At 41.4% G+C, this 20676-nt stretch overlaps 1 protein-coding gene across 1 annotated transcript in view; it reads right to left on the bottom strand.

Annotated features, from left to right (window-relative positions):
• Window positions 1-20676, bottom strand: part of tll1 (tolloid-like 1) — a 379792-nt gene that overhangs the window by 33037 nt on the left and 326079 nt on the right. Inside the window, exons 20-21 of the mRNA XM_069926140.1 lie at window positions 19923-20050; window positions 8400-8613 (exon numbers count right to left, since the gene is read on the bottom strand). Coding sequence (XP_069782241.1) covers window positions 8400-8613; window positions 19923-20050 — 342 coding nt within the window. The remainder of the gene's footprint in view (window positions 1-8399; window positions 8614-19922; window positions 20051-20676) is intronic.

Genomic DNA, 20676 nt, shown 5'->3' with positions numbered 1-20676 from the left:
TAAAATAACAGAAAACAATATACCAAAGAATCCAGAGATCTTTCTCCTAAGTAACATAAAAAATAAAGAATTTGGAATTGACTTGGAGGATGCACAAAAAAGATTTGTTAAGATAGCCCTAGCTGTAGCAAAAAAATGTATTATGTCAACCTGGAAATTGGAAGATAATTTGAAAATACAACAATGGTATATAGAAATGAATAAATGTATTCCATTAGAAAAAATAACATATAGTTTAAGAAATAATATTGAAATATTCGAACAAGTATGGGAGCCTTACATTAAATACAATAGCGAAAACCTACCGGGAACAAACATTACCTAAGTTGATGGAAGGAGAAGAAAAGAAAAGAATGGACTCAGTAGAATTTCTGGTGTATTTTTGTTGAATGACAACATTGTCTAACTGAATTAATGCAACCTAGATTGTATAACTAAAATGGATGAGAGGGGGGGGGATGGGGGGGTGGCTTGGGAGGAGGGAGGGGGGAGGGAGAAAAAGTCACTGTAAATGTGTGGAAAAGAAAAAGTGTATATCATGGCTATTGTGATTTATGGTGTGAAAAATAAAAAATTTAAAAAAAAAAAAAAAAAAAAAAACCCCCCCCCCACCTACAATGGCTATCAGCTTCTTGAACCTCCCCCATTATATAAACAACAAAACAACCTGACTTCACAGTTGAAAACCTCTTTTTTTTGCACTAACACTTTTTAATTGAACTATGACAGTAAATTCATTATCATTTTGCCATATTTTTCCTCTGAGAAATAGGGCAAGATCCTCCAACTTCTTTTGACATTTACGAAAACTGGTTGAAATAGTTATGCCAGCAGCAACAGCCATCGCAGGATAAATTTCACTTGCTTGGTGACTGGAATGACTTAATGAACAATTGGGCAACACCCTTCCAGAAAGGTAAAGATGAAGTTTCCATTATTGTCACATAATGCTACATTTAGAATGTAACATATGTGAAATTCTTTGACTTTGGTCTACCGTAAGGCAGTCAGAGAATCAGTACTTTGTCCAGTACTTTGTCACAGAAATCGCCATTTTGTCACAGAAACCTACAGCACCTGGTGTTTTTAGACGGTCTCCCCTCCAAGTACTGATCAGTCCTGAGCCAGCTTAGCTTCTGAGATTCTGAGATTCAGACAGTAATTAATTCAGCAATTAATTAAAAATGAAAATGATCTCAAATGGAGCAGAATGACTAATGACGAGGATCAGAGATATGAACATAAAGTCACATATTTTAGTCCAAAGTGAGATACCAATCAATCTTTTTCATAATGAGGTGTAAATTAAATATCAAAAGAAAATTACTTTCAGTGTTAGTGCTTTGTCTATTTTGCTCACTGACAAAAGGCAAAGGAGGAAAAACCCAACACCCAACCCCAACCAACCAATTTTCCCCTGCAACCGCTGCAACCGTGTCTGCCTGTCCCGCATCGGACTTGTCAGCCACAAACGAGCCTGCAGCTGACATGGACATTTACCCCCTCCATAAATCTTCGTCCGCGAAGCCAAGCCAAAGAGAAAAGACAGTAGAGGGTGCTGTAGTCCTCCAAGTCCTGACTGAAGCCCATCTCTTGATTTAAGATATATTTGTTCAAATTGAAATGCTTAATTAAAAACTAAAACTAATTTGGATATTCAATTATAATCATACATATTTACTTTAATATGATGTGCAATAGAGCTGGCTGCTGCTGAGCACTTTCAGAGAGGCTGGTCATGACTCCCATTCACATTGGTGAACCGCTAAATTGATGGTTCATTTATCGGTCCTAAAATACCAGTAGAGCCATTCACACTGGACCAATTTTAACTGGTTCTCTGCATCCTTTCACATTCACCACCCAGCATTGCAGAGCAAAGGGGCAGCTATCCTCCAGCGGTGATGTCCTGCATACCCCCTGTGCCATTCACACTGCATGAAACGGTATGCCGATTCAAAATGGATCAGTGATGATAGACCCTCCCTAAGCAGTTCATCCCATGGCTATTTGACTCTTGCATGCTGGTTCGCGAGCGTTAACACTAGCATGTTAACTAATAGATGGGTAATTAATTATTGGGTGCAGTGAACTGCAATTCACTATCTGTGTATCATTTGGATGGATGGCTCCTCCCTTGGCTCCAACCTCACCTACCCCAATATAAATCCTAGTTATTACCTCAGATTCACCTAAGGACTATTGTGTCTACCAGCCATTGGATGTAAGCTATTAAAAGCGTATTTGTACTCCTCAATTGTCTCTGAGTGCAATCAGTCACATTACAATTTTAATAGTGTAGCGACTGTGTAGCAGGCCGAGCGGACACTCAGCGCGGCAAAGCGAACCGCCACCATCAGTACACGGACTTACCCAAGGGCTGGCATGCTAGCAGTACCGAGTGCCAAGGGACGGCATGTTGATTAGCTGGGTCCCCTGCCGAAAGGCACAGGACATTAACAAGACTCACTAGAAGCTGTCCCTTAACAAGATCCCACCTTGTCCTGTGGAGCACGGGACAGGCAAGGAATGAAAGCCGCTTGTAAAGCTTCAATAAACCAGTCTTGAGTTGACTACTCTGGCGGGTGTTTGTATTTCTTTAGTAGCTCTACCATAGTAGCCGCTAAAATAGCTTAGTTTGAAGCAGGATGGAAGCCCTGTTGAAGCCAGGCATGCTTCAGATTGACCGTCTGTCCCCTGAGCCCCGGTGGAATTTGCCTACTGGCTGGAGTGTTTCCAGTCCTACCTGACAGCTGCACAAAATGTCTTCAACTCTGACAGTCTCCAGAGATCTGCACTTCTCTCTCGAGTCAGCCCCAAGGGGTTCCCTGTCATCAGGGACTATGCAACTTACGAGTCTGCCATAGAATGCTTGAATGTCTGCTACATGAGGCCCCAGAACAATGTCCTGGTGAGGCACCAGGTCTCTCAACGTCGTTAGCATCGGGTGAGTCACTAGACGATTATGTCCTTGAACTGTGGGCCCTGACTAGGAAATACCACTATGAAGCGGTCACGGCCTGGGTGAGAGAGGAGGAACAAATCCAGTATACCCTAATAGCAGGAATGAGGTTGAGGTACGTGAGGCAGTGACTGCTGGAGTTGGGGAAGTAAGATATGGCCAACACCCTGGAGCTGGCGAAAGCGATTGAGCAGGGCCAACTGGGAGCTGATGACCTCATGGGTGAAATTGGTGCCTTTTGAGAAGACCAGGTCAATGGGGCTCCAGTGACCCTAACAGCCCCAGCGCCGACTGCTGTGGCCATGTGCAACCAGCGATGCTACTTTAGTGAACAAGCACAGCACCACCACACCTGATGCCCCATGAAGGACGCTGTGTGCTCAGGATGTGGTAAGCGAGAGCACTGGGTGGTTTGCAGGGCTAAAAGGAACCCAAAGAGAGCGACCATGTGTGTGACCTCCGAATCAGCATTCAACCCATGCCTGAGTCCCAAAATGCCAGCCTGAGCCTCTCCATGCTGCTCACTGCCAGCATCTTGCTACAACTCGTGGCGAGATCTGCCACCGGAAGTAAAGCATCACGGGAAGCAATGGTGGCCATCTTGCCACGTCTCGTGGTTGATGCCACCTTGTCCTCTTCCGGATCAAGATGGAGGGTGGCCATCTTGCTGCACCTTGTGGTCGACACCGTTTTGTCTGCCCATGGGCCAAGAGGAGAGAGTTGACATCAGTATTGGGAGCAACGTAGTTTCTGGAGCACTGGCATCAGTCATCCTAGATCAGGCAATACCTCACCAATTGAATAACTTGACGATGGAGGTGAGGGTAAATGGACATTTAACTGATTGCTTAGTAGACACTGGCTCCATTGAAAGCTTTTCTGCCCTGGGACCTTTGCAACTCGTCACAAGCTAATGTTCACTTTCCAGAGGAAATCCACATCCTGGACCACCCTCCCAGCTTGGCTAATGGCACCGGAGTCTGTCCGGCTGAGAAAGCACATGAAGATAGACCCCTTAATCGAGAAGGTGCTCCTGCTGCATGGCAACCTGACGTATGCCTACGTGACATATCCTGATGGCAGAGAGGACACTGTCTCGACCAGAGACCTGAAACCCGGAGGAACTGAGGATCCGATGCCTCAAACTAGGAACCACCAAGTACCTCACCCAGGGTTACGGACGACATTGTTCGGGAAGTAGGTCAATCGAGACCAAGTAACCCTGTACCATAGGGGGTCAAGGAAATTCAGGAAGCCCAAAGTCCTCCAGTACTGAGGCACTTTACCGGAATAACCAGAACCCCCTGTCAGACTTAACTTGTAAATATTTGTAAACTATTAGTTTTTGAATGAATGGTCTGTTTTTCACCCACAGGATCTATTCTGAAAGAAGGGGTGAATTCAGTGGACTGGAATTCACTGTCTGTGTATTGTTCAGATGACTGGCTCCTCCCCTGGCTCCACCCTCTCCTACCCCAATATAAACCCTGGTTTTCCTGCCTGACTTCAGATTCACCTGAGGACTATTGTATCTACCGGCCATTGATTTTAACCTATCAGAAGCGTGCTTGTACTCCTCATAAGTTTCTGAGTGCAATCAGTTGCATTACACTGGGTTAAAGTGCTAGTTCGACTACCAGCCAGCCTTGACCCACCTCAAGATTGGAGAGACAGAAGCAACTTAGAACATCACCCAAACTTCCCTCCCCTCCAGGGACTCCATCTACATTTCCCACTGCCAACGAAAGTCAGTCAACATACTGAGGGACTCCCATCCTGGACATCTACTCTTATGCCTCCCCAATTAGGGAGAAGGATCAGGTGTAAAATCAACAGCAACGGGCTTAAAGACAGTTTCTTCCTTACAGACATCAGGCTCCTGAATGAACCCCATGACTGTGCTGCTCTTGCTTTTACTCTGTATTCTGTAAAAGTTGTTCTTCTATCTTATATAGCGGTGTTAATATTAGAGTTACATCGCTCGTAGATGAACCCTACTGTAGAAGTTGTCCTCTATTATAATGAAATAAAACATATCTATCTGAGAAGTCCTGATATTGCCTCCAGTATGTCCAAAAATGCACATATAAAGGCATGTTAGCAGAGTGTAACATTACTATAGTTACAAAAGTGATTGAAAACTAAAAATTAATTTTGTCACAAGATGGCACTGCAACACATCAAAATAGTTCCCCATGAAGATGTTTGTATGCTCTGCACTCATAAACTAAGATTACTTTTAATTGAAACCATAGTTGATCAAGTGAGGATTTCCAACTTTTTCTGGTTCTGACATCCTGCAATGAGAATATTTTGTTTTCAATGTATTAATATACCTTGTTTATCTTAACTAACAAACATTTGTATTTGTAAAGATGAGAATAATTCCAATACTCTATGAATTGATGTATCATTGTGGTTATATGACCGACAACTGCAGGAGTATAATACATGAAAGAAAGTAAAGATGGGGATATCTTTACTCATCTACTTAACCATTTCCAAGTTTTTGGAATTGAATGGTTTTAGCTGATGTAACATATGCTTCAGGACAGCTATAAACTAATGTTAAGTATTGAATAAAATGTAGAGACAAACCATCAACTGATTTGATCAATTTAAAATTGAAAAAGCAATCCAATTTCCACCCTCATTTTTTCCCATCTCTGTACTCTTACCACCCAGCTACACACTAGGGGCAGTTTGGGATGCCGCAAAGATCCCGAGGACCCAGGAGAACCCTGTGTGTTCACAGAGAGAACGTACCTGCACATCCAAACAGCACCAGAGGTCAGGATTGGACCCATGTCACTGCAACTGTGAAGCAGCAGCTCCACCAGCTGGGCCACTGCCATGAGCTGCAAACGATGAACCTTCTGGTGCTTCGACGACTCCTGACAACATTTTCGGAAAGACTGCAGGTTTTCTTCAATGATGAGTCAGTGGCATATTTATACCATCCATGTGCGACCAATCTAATCCCAGCCCCGTAAACGGGTCACTTTGTAACTGTACGGTTCATTTGGGGTACTCTCACCACCAGAAGAATTAAGGATCATTAAGGACATGTTTATTCAAGTTTCGGGATTTCAGCCTTTGGAAGCTCATAATTTGATCACAATAAGGTGGCAGTCTGTTCTGGATGTGGGTAAATGACAAGAAGAAAATGGGGCAAAACCTTCCAGCCACGAACTGGCTGCAGGCAAAGTCAAGCTAGAAACTACCTTTTTTAAGTGTTCATAAAGGTACCTCTTCACGGTGCTTGGAAATTGGATTATTGTCATATTCACAAATACAAGGTACAGATGAACCAAAATTCTTACTTGCTTCTGCAAAGCAGGCACGGAAGATACATCAACTGCAATGGTATAAATTACTGCCGTATGCCAAGACAGAAAAATGGGTAACAATATAAAAGGATTGATTGATAAATATTTACAGCTGCAATTAATGCAAGAACTAACATGACGCCTCAATAATGTAGACAGATCTTTCAATGGTCCTGATCTAGTTTCAGGTTAAGTTAGGATAGTATAAGGAGGTTCAAGTGCCTAATAGCTGTTGGGGAAAAAAAACAGTTCTTGAACCTAGAGATACTGAACTTCAGCCTTCTGCATGAAGGGAACAGCGAGAACAAGTGGAGACTGGAGCGATGGGAAGCTCTATTTTGTTGGAGGTGAAAGTCAAAATTCGAAAAGTGTTAAGCGTTTCAAGATAGGTAGGGTGAGAAGTTAAAAAAAAATCGCACACTATCTTTGACCCACTACTATCAGGAAGGAGGAACAGGAGCATCAAAATCAGGAGTACCAGGCTGGGAAATAAGTTCTTCCTACTGGCTGTGAGACTGATAAGCAGTATTCTGAAACTGATCAAATCATTCCAAACTTTATATTAAAAAAAGTTTGCGTGCGCGTGCGCGCGCGTGTGTGTGTGTGTGTGTGTGTGTGTGTGTGTGTGTGTGTGTGTGTGTGTGTGTGTGTGTGTGTGTGTGTGTGTGTGTGTAATGATCATCAATGACGTGTGTGTGTGTGTGTGTGTGTGTGTGTGTGTGTGTCTGTATAATGATCATCAATGACGTGTGTGTGTGTGTGTGTGTGTGTGTGTGTGTGTGTGTGTCTGTATAATGATCATCAATGACGACCTTCACCATCCAAGCCATGCCTCTTTCTCACTGCTATCAGGAAGGAGATACAGGGGCCTGAAGACACACACTCACATTACTCCCCTCTGCCATCAGATTTCTGAATGGAAAATGAACCAATGGACACTACCTTAGTTTTTTCTCTTTTATGCATTACCTATTTTTTTTATAAATCTTGTATTTACATAATTGTAATTTTATAGTCATTTTTGCACCTTGTTCTGCACCATACTGCTACCGCAAAACAACAAATTTTATGACACATGTTCATGACAAAAAACCCTGATTCTGATCATTATAATATGCTGTGTATTGTGTGTATATGTGTGTAGACCATAATCTGGAGAAAGGCTGCATTGTCTGTTTGATAATAAACTTGAACTTTAAAATGTAGCTTTTGCTTATACCGTCAATGCATTGCATGAGTATCAGTGGCTTATATAAAGATGAAGCAATTATTGCAAATTAGAAGATATAATGTATACATTTAATTCAAATTGGTGCAAAGGAGGTCGAATTGTCGCTATTAAAATAACCAATTGGCAAGAGGTGACAAGAAGGAAATAACTTGGACAGCCAATTGTGGTGGTATGGAACACTCAGCGGCGAGTGAGATTTGTTGGAAAGCTCCAATGAAGAGGTGACTTAGACTTAGACATCATGATTCATAATAGACTATCATTCCCCTCAAGGGCTGCCCTAATCCTCTATTAAAGGAACAGCAATTTCACCGTTGCTAATGAAGAGCAATGAGTGTTTCATTTACAATAGAAACGATTATTTTCAGAACAGGAAGTTCAACAAAGCTTCTTTCAATCTAGCCTCATGATTTATTATGCTGAAGCTGCAGCTGTAAAGTGGGAGAAGCTCATAACAATTTGTCCTAATATCGTAGAGCTTAACATAGTCATATCATCAGAAAACTTAGGTGCATTAGGCAGATGTGGGTGATCTTACAAAAAATCGATATTGTTGATATAAACATTTTTTTCATTTACTACCTATTGGCCCATTGATATAAAAAGTAATTGCCCTGACAAATTAACTTTGTTTCTCCATGGATGCCTCCTGTCCTGACCCATTGAATATTTCTTTCCAATTTCTGTCTTTGACAATATTTTGCTTGTTCAGTATAGAGCACAAGCATATATGCCATGTTTAAAATTATTATTGCCCTCTCATACAGAGCATATCTCAGCTAGTTGAAGACATCTTTTTCCTCTGCTGGAAACAGCCAAGATCCTTACCTCTAACATGGAAAAGTGCCCTTTTAAATGGGCATCTTGATTGACTTACCAGTGGAGTGGGTAGCCTGGAAACCTTTTCTTTGTACCGATGCATCAGAAACAAATCTTACAAACATTTTATTTCCAGTGGAGATTACAGGATTTGGAATGATGCTCCCACAGAACCGTCCAAGGATTGCAAATTTATCAGTCCCTCCATCAAACATTTCCAGGTGATCATAAGCACATTCTTGGTGTTGTTCGATCTCAAATTCATTAAAGGTCTAGAAAAACAAAACTATGGTGAAATATCTTTCCCTGACCTGTATATATTGGCCAGTACAAAGTTTGTTAAGCTCTAATTGTCTCTGACAACTGTCATAAAGATATATATCTATAGGTAATATCTGTAACATCCAATTGTTAGCCAGCCAAAATGCAGCATTTCATTGAGGTCCCGATGTGGATTTTATTGAAGTGTCACAGAAATAGGTCCTTTGGCCCATCGTATCCATACTGACTTTGTTGCCTGTGTACACTAACCCCAAGTGCTTGCATTAGGGCCTTGTTATTCCACATCATAATAATTTGTCTGTCTAAATTCCTCTTGAGCCGAGTAATTATGTGTCATTGCTGCCGAATTTGCACAATATTCTCAAGGTATTAATGAATGATTATAAAAGACGGAACATTCTGTTTTTCATTCAACTCTATGACCTGTCTTTCTCTTCAGAAGAAAGAATCTAAAATATATAAAACTTCTTACTTTATCAACCAATTTACCATCCTCTTTAAAGTTACCCAGCAGCTGAACTTAGATGATATTTTCTCCTTGGTGATCTCACATAGGTTAATATAATATAATATAATAATATAATAATATAATATAGTAAAATAAAATAAAATAATATAATATAATATAATATAATATAATAGGTTAGTAGGAGGTATTGTCATGATAATGAATATGTATGAGATGTACCGGAAGTCACGTGGTATGAGAGAGAGAGATAAGAACACAAGCAGGAGAACAAAAGGAAACGGGAGAATAAAGACACTCAGAAGTTTACCTGATAAACTTGTGTTTAATGTTTTATTAACTTCACATTTCGGGCCACAAATGTGACATTGGCGACGAGGATGAAAGAAGCTTGAAGAAAATTAAAGACTAAACAAGATTACAGAGGATTACAGACAACTTCAAGGTGATAAGAATTTTCTCTTTGTCTCAGTACTTTTGGGGATGGAATATTTCCTCATGGCTGGTGTAAACTGACTTTCTAACACATAGTGGAATTGCTCATTTTGACCCAACGGGTGATGCAAGCACTGTAAGTGTGAAGTGGAAGGCATGGCTGGAAGAATTTGAATCCTAAGCCGACAGTCGTGGCCTATTTCTAGATACCGGTACAGTTGAACAAAAAGCACAGAGAAGGGCGTTACTTCTTTTCACTGCAGGACCCTCAGTTCGGGAAACGTTTAAGACACTTTTGAATACTGGAAGAAAGGATGAGTACCAGAAAGCGGTAGATGCATTAAATGCACACTATGTAGTGACACCGAATGCTACATTTCAACGCCATTTGTTTCGGAGAACTAGACAAGAAGTTGGCCAGACAATTGCTCAGTACGTGACGAGACTACGCCAGCTAGCTGTTGGATGCAACTACACGCCAACTGATTTGGACAACCAATTATTGGATCAAGTCGTACAGCACTGCAGATCAGATAAACTCAGAAGACGTCTACTGGAAAGAGGGAGTGAGTTGGAACTCACTGATGCTTTAACCATTGCTGCTGCATTAGAGGCTGTTGAAGGGCAATTTCATACCATGACCCTGAAAGACAACTCAAGCCAGCAAATTAAGAGGCTCTCACATCGCCATAATCAGCCAAGATATACGTCGACACAGGACGTGGAGTGTTATCGATGTGGAAACCGAGGTCACTTTGGAAAAGACCCATATTGCCCGGCCAAAGGCAAAGTTTGCAGAAAGTGTGGAGGTAAGGACCATTTTGCAAAGAAGTGCAAAAGCAAGTCCAATGCAGACCAGAAGAGGAAGAGTACAACTTCCAAAGGCAAAGCCTGGGGGAAAGGAAAGTATCCTGGAAAGAAAGATACCATTCGCCAGATAGACGGTGACGATGATGATACCCAGGAGGAACAGAGTTGTTACCAATTTACGTTGAATGAAGTACATCATGAGAAGGTCCCAGTGATCATTGGTGGAGTGACAGTTCAGGTCATTGTAGACTCAGGCAGTGACAGTAATGTGATTGATCGACATTTATGGGAGAATTTGAAAAGGAAAAAGATCATCTGTACCTCAAAGAAGTGTTCCAAGAAACTGTATCCATACACAGCAACAAAGCCATTGCAGACCATTGGATGTTTTACTGCAACTGTTGAAGCTGGAGATAAGTACACCGAAGCAGAGTTTATGGTCATAGAAGAGAGGGGAGAACCATTGCTGAGTAGAAGCACAGCGCAAGACCTGGCAATACTTCATATTGGAGCTTGTGTCAATTCAATTCAGTCATACGAGGATATGAAGCAAGAATTCCCCGCAGTCTTTCAAGGAGTAGGAAAGCTGAAAGGTCGACAATTGAAGCTAGCGGTAGATGAAACGGTCAAACCCAAGGCACAACCAATGCGCCGAACTCCGTTTGGACTTCGTGGGAAAGTCGAAGCCAAAATTAAAGAATTGATCGAACAAGACGTTATTGAACCGGTGGAACATTCGACACAATGGGTCAGTCCCGTAGTAATTGTGCCCAAACCAAAGGGTAACATAAGACTATGTGTTGACATGAGAATGGCCAATGAAGCTATAATTAGAGAACGACACCCTATACCAACAGTGGAGGAAATACTTCAAGAACTAACTACCAGCAAGGTATTCTCAAAAATTGATCTGAAATGGGGCTATCATCAATTAGAGCTGGATCCAGGTTCCCGAGATATGACAACATTTGTGACTCACTGTGGATTGTATCGTTACAAGAGACTATCATTTGGAATTAATGCAGTTTCGGAGATCTACCAGTATGAAATCCATCGAGTGATTCAAGGCATTCCTGGAGTTGCCAACATTTCTGATGCCATCATAGTCCATGCACCAATGAAGGAAGAGCATGACAAACGGTTGAGGCGTGTACTATCTAGACTACAGGAGGCAGGCCTTACCGTGAATGGAAACAAGTGCCAGTTCGGTGTGTCAGAAATGGACTTCATGGGACACAGACTTACAAGGAAAGGACTAAACCCTGCAGAGGCCAAGGTGAAAGCTATTGCAGAGGCACGTGCACCTCAGAACGCAACAGAGGTGAGGAGTTTCCTGGGATTGGTCAATTTTTGTGCAAAGTTCATTCCTAATTTCGCTACAGTGGCAGAACCACTAAGGAAACTAACCAGGAAAGGTGTACCATTTCATTTTGGATCTGAGCAGAAGAAAGCGTTTACAGCGCTGAAGCAAAGCCTGACAGATGCAAAAACTCTTGGATATTACGATCCGGCGGCATCAACCAAAGTCATAGCGGATGCCAGCCCAGTTGGTTTAGGAGCAAACTTGGTCCAGATGCATGAAGGAGGACAAAGAATCATTGCCTATGCCAGCAGATCGTTATCAGATGTGGAAAGAAGATACTCTCAGACAGAGAAAGAAGCACTCGGACTTGTATGGGCCTGTGAGAGGTTCCATGCATATTTATATGGCATTGAATTTGAACTCATCACAGATCATAAGCCATTAGAGGCGATTTATGCACCTAGATCCAAACCATGTGCCAGAATAGAGAGATGGGTACTCAGACTACAACCCTACAAATATAAAGTAATCCACATTGCAGGGAAAGCAAACATTGCTCATCTGCTGATTGGTGAAGGATGGTGGTCCACAATCCAAGTCAGAATTGGGAACAGAAACAGAGAGCTTTGTACGCTTCGTAGCTATTCAGGCGATACCAAAAGCTGTGACTACGAAGGAAGTCGAAAGACAATCCGAACATGATCCAGAACTCATGGAAGTAAGAGAATGTATACAGAGTGGACAATGGGACAAGTGTACTCACAAGGCTTACATTCCCATCGGAGACGAACTTTGTTGCATCGGACAGTGTGTATTGAGAGGTTGCAGATTGGTGGTACCGCAAAGATTGAGACCGAAGATCGTATCCTTAGCGCATGAAGGACACCTAGGTATTGTTGGTACCAAGCAAAACCTCAGGACCAAGGTATGGTGGCCAGGTTGTGATAAAGACGCCGAGAAATTTGTTAAAACTTGTCACGGATGTCAAATCACAAGTAGGAGTAATCCGCCAGAACCGATCCGGAGTACGCAACTTCCGACAGGACCATGGATCGACGTAGCTGTTGATTTTCTTGGACTTTTACCGACGGGTGAATCAATTATGGTAGTGATAGATTACTACAGCAGATACTATGAGTACGTGGTGTTGAAGTCCACAACCACAGAAAAAACAATACAAGCGTTAGCAGAGATATTCACAAGATATAGATTACCTGTTACATTATACTCTGACAATGGTCCACAATTCATTTCAGAGACATTTGCGGAATACATGAGGACCACAGGTATCCACCATCATAAAGTAACTCCGAAATGGCCGCAAGCCAACGAAGAAGTAGAGAGACAAAATCAGTCCATTGAAAAACGATTGAGGATTGCACACGCAGAAGGACAAAATTGGCGAGAAGCATTGCTATCTTATGTGGCTCTCTATCGAGCAACGCCTCATGCAACCACTGGAAAAAGTCCTGCAGAAGCATTTTTTGGGAGAAAAATCCGCACAAAAATGCCAGAAATAAAGGAAATCTGAGACGACCAGGAGATGAGGGACCACGATGCTGAAAAGAGAGGTGCAGCAAAGCTGTACACGGATTCGAAACGTGGAGCCAAGTATTCAGACATCATGCCAGGAGATAATGTTCTAGTGAGGCATGAAACTGGTGGTAAGCTAGACGCACCTTATTACCATCAACCCTATACTGTCGTATCCAGAAGTGGCAGTATGGTGACAGTCAAGTCTCCGACTGGAGTCCTGTATAAGAGAAATGTCTCAGGTGTAAAAAGGTACCAGTCCAGAGATACATCGAGCGAAGAGGTTGAAAGGCCAATACGAGATGCTGAAACTGAGAGACCTGATGATGTTCCAGAGGCAGTTACCAGCACTCCTGATGAAGTGACTAGAGCGCCAGAAACACCCGAAGCCGTGGCGAGCAGTATTTCCGACGCCGAGAGTGAACAACCGAGAAGCGACGACAATATCGCAGGCAGGCCAAAACGAAACCGGAAAGTGCCCAAACGATACGAAGACTTTGTGCCATAGTTTTAATAAGAACTTTGGGACAGTATTTTAATCTTATATTATAAAGTGCATGTATGAATGCTGTAGGAAGTAAATTTTATGTAGTTGAGTTATAGTATTACCATTAGTTACGATGTTTGTATGTTTCCGAGGGATATTGATAAGTGAAGGTAAAGTTTATTTCTGATTAAAGGAGGGATGTCATGATAATGAATATGTATGAGATGTACCAGAAATCACGTGGTATGAGAGAGAGATAAGAACACAAGCAGGAGAACAAAGGGAAACGGGAGAATAAAGACACTCAGAAGTTTACCTGATAAACTTATGTTTAATGTTTTATTAACTTCACATTTCGGGCCACAAATGTGACAGGTATAATTTATGTTGGTGATTTAGGAGCATATTCTATCAGGCTGCTCTGCATCAAATGCAAATGATTAGTTGTTTTAACAAGTCCTTTCTGCACATCTCAGTTACCTCTCCATGGAGGCTTTCAGAGGTCAGCAATCACAGGTGAGTAAAATGATTGTGAACTGGCTTAATAGAATGTGACCTTTAGAGAAAGACTAAATAAAATCTCTGAAAATCGTCTCTGGTTAAATAATTAAAGTTTAAGATTCAATTACTGTATCTGCAAAGGAAATGAATTGCTTCAAATGTGATGTGTAAGGGAGATTTTTTAAAACTTTTTTTCACATTATATTACAAATTATTTATTTTAATAACCGGCTTCTGAAATGGCTTAATTTCTGTATTTTATGATGGAATCACAAGCTGTGTAATAAATTAATAATCTTCAATACAACCATTTGAAACCTTCAAATCTTTCTGTTCTTGCACATTGTGGATCTAAGAAAATCAAAAGTGAAGGAACCTACAGAACAGAGGCACGTCTCATTTCCCATTCATTTGCTTAAATAGACAGAAAGTCAAATAGTCCCCATAATGGGCAGGTGCACCTTTTGTCTTCATTTCCCTGTGTTCACTCTGCCTAAACAAATCAAATGATCCCAGATACATGAATGGAAGGGTTTCTGAGATGTTGTTTGAAAAATATTACACTTATTTAAACAATTTTAATTAACTATAGACAGTTGTGCTCTGGGATCGATGGGTATGTTTTCCTCAATAACCTAATTTATGAAGCAGAAAGCCATACATTGAATTGTTGGAAGTGGCATGAACCAGTGCAGCTTCTTACTGTAAGTATATAAGGTGTAGAAACTGTGACAGTAGGTCACATTATCCTCCACCATTCCACTCAGGCTAGGATAATGGTTCTCAACCACATTCTTGAAGGTAGTTACCATTACTTCCATCGCCTCTGAAGCCCACATTGTATAAATGAATAAAAAAGATCACAGCTAACCTTTTCTCAAGTGAATCAACACTTCACTTGTATATCTGCAGGACTGATTTTACTGCATCCAGTGCTTCCTTTGTGGCCTTCGCTATATTGGAGAGACTGGGTGCAGATTGGGAAATCACTTCCCTGAGTACCTTCGCTCCATCCGCACCAGTGACAGAGACCTCCCAGTAGCCAATCATTTCAGTTCTGTGTCACATTCCCACAGTCACATGTCTGTCCGTGGCCTTGTGTACTATCCCACCAAGACCATCCACAAATTGGAGGAACAACACCTGATTTTTCTCCTGGGCACACTCCAACCAGATAGCGTTAACATCGACTCTTCTGGTTTCTGCTAACCTGCTTCCTCTTCCCCCTCCCCCTTCCCTTCCCCTTTCCAGTACTCCTCCCTCCCAGCAATTCTTCCTCCCCTTCTACACCTATCACCTCGTGTGTCTGTAACCGCATCCCCCCCCCACTCTTTTGCTCGGAGGCCTGCCGACATTTTTTCCATACCTGATGAAGGACTCAAGTCCGAAACGCTGGTTATGTATTTTTACCTTTGCTATATAAAGGGCCCTGTTTGATCTGCTGAGTTTCTCCTGCTTTGTGTGCTTTTTACTTCAGCCACGATCTCTACAGATTTTCATGTTTTACTTTTTTTCAATACCCCATTTTTTTTCTCTGCATTCAAATAATCCTTCAACCTCAGGTATTAGAACACATCAAATAGGTAGAGTGACCACTGCTACCATTTGTTAAAGATTATGGTTGCTTTTTGGATTCTGGGACAATCCAGAGTTATGGGAAAGTGCCATAGACTGGATTATCCATAACCATATTGAATTACAGAGAACACATAAGGGCTCATCCAGCCAACTGCTGCTTCTACTTCTTCCATTCTTATCCCTCTCCATTGCACTTTCTTACCCAATCTCTATGTCAGTTGATGAAGAGCAGCCAACTTTAATTAACAGCCGAGCATCCATACGCCTCTGAGTTGGAAATTCCCAAATATTCACAATCTTTTGAGTGGAGAAATTACCTTTAATTTTCCAAACTTCTACTTATTCAAGAAATCAATCCTGCAAATATTTGTTGGATCTCCTTTGAGATAGCCTGGCACAATTTAAATATTCTTGAAATAGATGTGTCACGCCCCTACTGGAATCACAAGAATTGACAGAATCCCAAGCATCTCCTTTTAAACCAGTTTGAAAGAGCAGCTGGCAACTTCAACACAAGGTAGAATCTAAGAGATATTTCAACCTCCCTGAGCTTCCAGCATGATGCTGTGCCCACAGTGTAGTTTAGGTCAGATGAAGATGCAAAGGAGGAGGAAATGGTGAGGCAATTGGACAAGCTAGAACCATTAAACCAAATGACTCATTATTGTGCTATAATTTTTGTGCATTGCTATTTAAATTGGAAGGTGTGCTGAGGTTAATGCCCAATCCTTGCTTCCTTTGAATGTACTTCTTCACTTGGAGATAGAATTTTTTTGGTTTTTAAGCTTCAAGCTATTTTTTTTCAATTATTTTAGGAGTGAAGTAAGCTAACTAGAAGAGCTATGTGTTCTATTTGATATTTCACTCTTTTTTTAAAAAATGGTATAGCTGCCAGAACTGCTGTAATGTTGGCACTGTGGGGTCCAACTGCCCAGCCCAACTGCTGTCGGCTCTATATAGGGCTGTTAAAGGAGCTGACGTGGTTTAATTTAAAATCCCGTGACCATGGGGTCTGGACCCAAGATGCTGGTGCCTATGTTCCGGAATGGGTTCGAGGGATTGCAGACACCAGGGAGGCAAAGGACAGGCACAGGGCACCAGAAAACAGGAAGACCATCTGCCATTGGAGAAGAAGAATCAGAAGAGATGACCCATGGGACAGTGAACATGGTGGAGGACCAGCAAGGGGCTCTGAGAACACATAGGCAGTGGGCAGTGGTGACTGGAGGCAAGGAACCCATGGAGGCTCTGGGTGCTGGTGACTGCAGTCAAGGGACTTGCACCAAGCTGTGGACTGCTGGAGATTACCTCGAGGGGTATCAGGTATCAGAACTGGGATGCGTGAGGGCGCTGAAGGCTTTCTGGTTCTGTTGAAGGTTTGGATCTGGAGCCCATTCTCTTTCTCTGACTGCAAGGGACACTCAGCAATTTCTGCTGATGGTGAATCATTTGCCTTACAGACGAAAGAAAATTTCATGTAATATTGCATTTTCTGTTGTATTGCATGACAACAAAAAAGAATAGGGAAACTTGAAAGTACAATCCTTTCCTGTGTCAGCAAGCTCTATCTTGAAGCTTCCCCGGTATATATTTGATTGACAGATTCTAAGGCACGTGTGACAACTGGCAAATGCGACAGAAAAGAGCTAATTCATCTGTGAACTTTCCAAACTTCTTCAACACAAACTAGTTCAATGATAGATAAATAACATTACATTTCTTTGAGGAACGATGGTATGGAGTGTTAACAATGGATTTGGGATGAAATAAAGCATTTGTTTTAATAATAGAAAGCAGTAAATATGCCATATACAGATTTTAAAAAGTCAATCTCTTGTCACAAATCCATTCAATTTAATGCCACTGGACATCAGACAGATTCATTTTGGATTTGCCCCATATATTAAAAATAACCCTGAAATCATTCATACTCTGAATTCAATTAGCATGTAAAGGTTACTTAAAAACTGATTCGAAGCAAATAGTGGTATATATTTCACTACTATATATTTCGAATTTTCAAAATCTGTATCATGAACAAATCTTCACAGGTCACATTAATTAAATTTAAAATATTTTGTACTTTAAAGAAACACAATCCAATTAAATACAGCTTCGCTTGGTTTTAATATCTACCTATTTATTCAACTATCATTTTATTTATCTGTAATTATTGCATATCTTGGTAATACGTTCGTTCTGGGAAATATTGCTATCAAGTATCGGTGAACTTGAGGGAGGTGCCTTATACTGCCTCAATGATGGGTAGAACTACCTCTTTCTCACAGTAATCAGAGAGGGAGTAGTTTCGTCCTCAGTGCATGTTCTACTTCAGAAGAATTACTTTTTAATTTGCAGGCCATTTAAACCTCCTTTTGTAATTTCAGCTCTTTATAATAATTACTGTCAAAGTATCAAGATGCCATTTAGTGTGCTATATGCTTAGGTAGAATTAACAGGACGCATGAAGATTTATAATCCCAATTCGTTGTGTATATCACAACTGTATTTAATCATTTAAAAAAAACACCGTGGCCAACAGCATTACACAGTGGAAAAGTTAAGTAGCTCTAATAATACACAGACAAAAATGTTAAATGTAACCAGAGTTGCATTTGAAATGTCCTGGGATCAAGATGCCATGCTGATGTGCTCTTCCATTATCTGAATATCCCTAGTATCCATTTTACACTTGCTCAAATTGATTGATTGGTCAAAGTGTGACAACTGCAATCTAGCAGAAGATCACAGTAGTGGACTGAGAGGGGTGGAGAGAATGGGGCTTCTCTGCAAGCTGTGATCAGGTGTCAGCATTAGATAAGAGAGACCCAGAGGTTCTTTAGGGGCCATACACAAAAGTGCTGGAGAAACACAGCTGGTCACTTCGTGTCTATAGGAAGCAAAGGGATATAACCAACATTTTGGGCTTGAGATCTTCGTGAAGGTATGAGCAAAAAGCAGGCAGGTGGGGGAAGGAGAGGAGAGGAGAGAAGGGAAGAAGGGGCAGGGGAGGAGAGGAGAGGAGGGAAGAAGGGGCAGGGGAGGAGTACTGGCTAACAGGTAAGAGTCATAGGTAAATATGGGTGGGAGGACAGTAGAAACAAATGCTGGGAAGTGCTGGGGAACGAGTAGCTCTCTGAAAGGAGAGGAAAGGAGGTGGGGAATGGAAGGAAAAGAGACAGAGGGATGGGAAAAGAGAAAGAAAAATAAGGGAGGGCCTAACAGAAACTGGAGAAGTTGATGTAAATGTTGTTCCCCCAATTTGCTGGTGGCCTCGGTTTGGAAGATGTGTCAGATGTGGACGGATATGTTAGTGCAGGAATGGGGTGTGGAAATGAAATGGCTGAATACCAGGCATTCCCCATTTTTGCAGCAGACAGAGCAAAGGTGCTAAATGAAATCATTAAGCGAGCACCAGATGCAGTACATAACCGGTGCAGATTCACAAGTGAAGTTTTGCTTCACTTGGAAGAACTGTTTGGGGCCTTGAATAGTTGTGAGAGAGGAGTTGTGGACACAAGTGTGGTACCTCCTACGGTCAGGTAACAAGGGGGAAATTAGTGGGAATGGATGAGTGGATGAGAGAGTCTTGGAGGGAGTGGTCTCTGCAAAATGTGGAAATGGGAGGAGAGGGGAAGATGTATCTGGTGGTGGGACCACCTTATAGGTGGCGGAAATTGCACAGGATAATATGTTGGATGCGGAGGATGGTGGGGTGAGAGGTGAGGACAAGGGAATTCTCTCCTTGTGTGTTGGGGCAAAAGCGGGGAGTGTAGGGTTGACATGTGGTAAATAGAGGAGATGTGTGTAAGGGCTGAGTTGATGGCAGCAGAGAGGAAATTACATTATTTGAAGAAGGAGAACATCTCGGATATTCTGAAATAGAAGACTTTATCCTGGGAGCAGATGCAACAGAGATGTAGGAATTGAGAAAAAGGAATAAAATCCTTAAGAGGTTACAGGGTGTGTAGAGGTGCAGTTAAGGACAGTGTAGGAGGTGATGGCTTTGTAGAAAATATCTGTACAGAGTTTGATTCCCAAAATGAAGACAGAGATCAAGAAAGGAGAGAGTGTTGCCAGAGATGGACCAAGTCAAGACCATACTTATGAAGTAAATAAAATGATAAACAGCCTTCTATCGAACATTAATATTGAAAGATGTTATCTTTTCCATTCGCACACTTACTATCTTCACTCTGTGGCCTGGAGTTGCAGAGATTTCCCACGTACATTCTTTGCGACTAGGATATTTATCTGGCCAGTTGGGACTCGTGATGATACCAGTGGCACTGTAAATCGTGTGTTCACATTCAGCTGAGATTTTAAAAAATTACCAATTAGTTCATCGGCAGGATGGCTAAGATCGCATTATATAATTATGCAAAATACATTTATTCATAATCAGGTTCCTAAAGAAGCACTAAAATAAATTATCAGTGTCTGTTGAGCATATTCACAGGAGCAAAGATTTAACGAGTAGCAGAAGGTTGGTGTAAGTCAAACAGATTGTTAATTTTTTTCAGTTGAACAACCGTATTTTCTATGTGCTGTGTTCCTGCTGTCTCTATAGTAAAAAACATATGAATATCTACTGAATTTCAAATCCAAGAGTAATATTTTCTCAAAGCTAGAAAGACGTTCTTTGAATCTTAGTGAGTAAATAATTAACATGCTATTTTCTATAGAGTTCAAAAGAAATTCCAATGCCATTTTTTTAAAATACTGGACAAATAATTTTAAGATAATCAACAACACAGTTTCAATTCATTAATTTTCATGGGTTGTTCTTTTAACTGTCTGCAGCATAGCTTGTCAATTGGTTTGTTAAGTATACTATATTCCAGGTGAAACAAAAGACTCTTGGCAATTTTACACTGGTTGCCTTCCAGCAGATTTTATTCCACTGAAGACCAGTGGATTCTGGATTGATACAGTACAAG

This window comes from Narcine bancroftii, chromosome 3, assembly GCF_036971445.1.
Source record: "Narcine bancroftii isolate sNarBan1 chromosome 3, sNarBan1.hap1, whole genome shotgun sequence".
Classification (NCBI taxonomy): domain Eukaryota; kingdom Metazoa; phylum Chordata; class Chondrichthyes; order Torpediniformes; family Narcinidae; genus Narcine; species Narcine bancroftii.
Note: the sequence above shows the minus strand (reverse complement) of the source record. Positions and strands in the feature narration are given on the sequence as shown.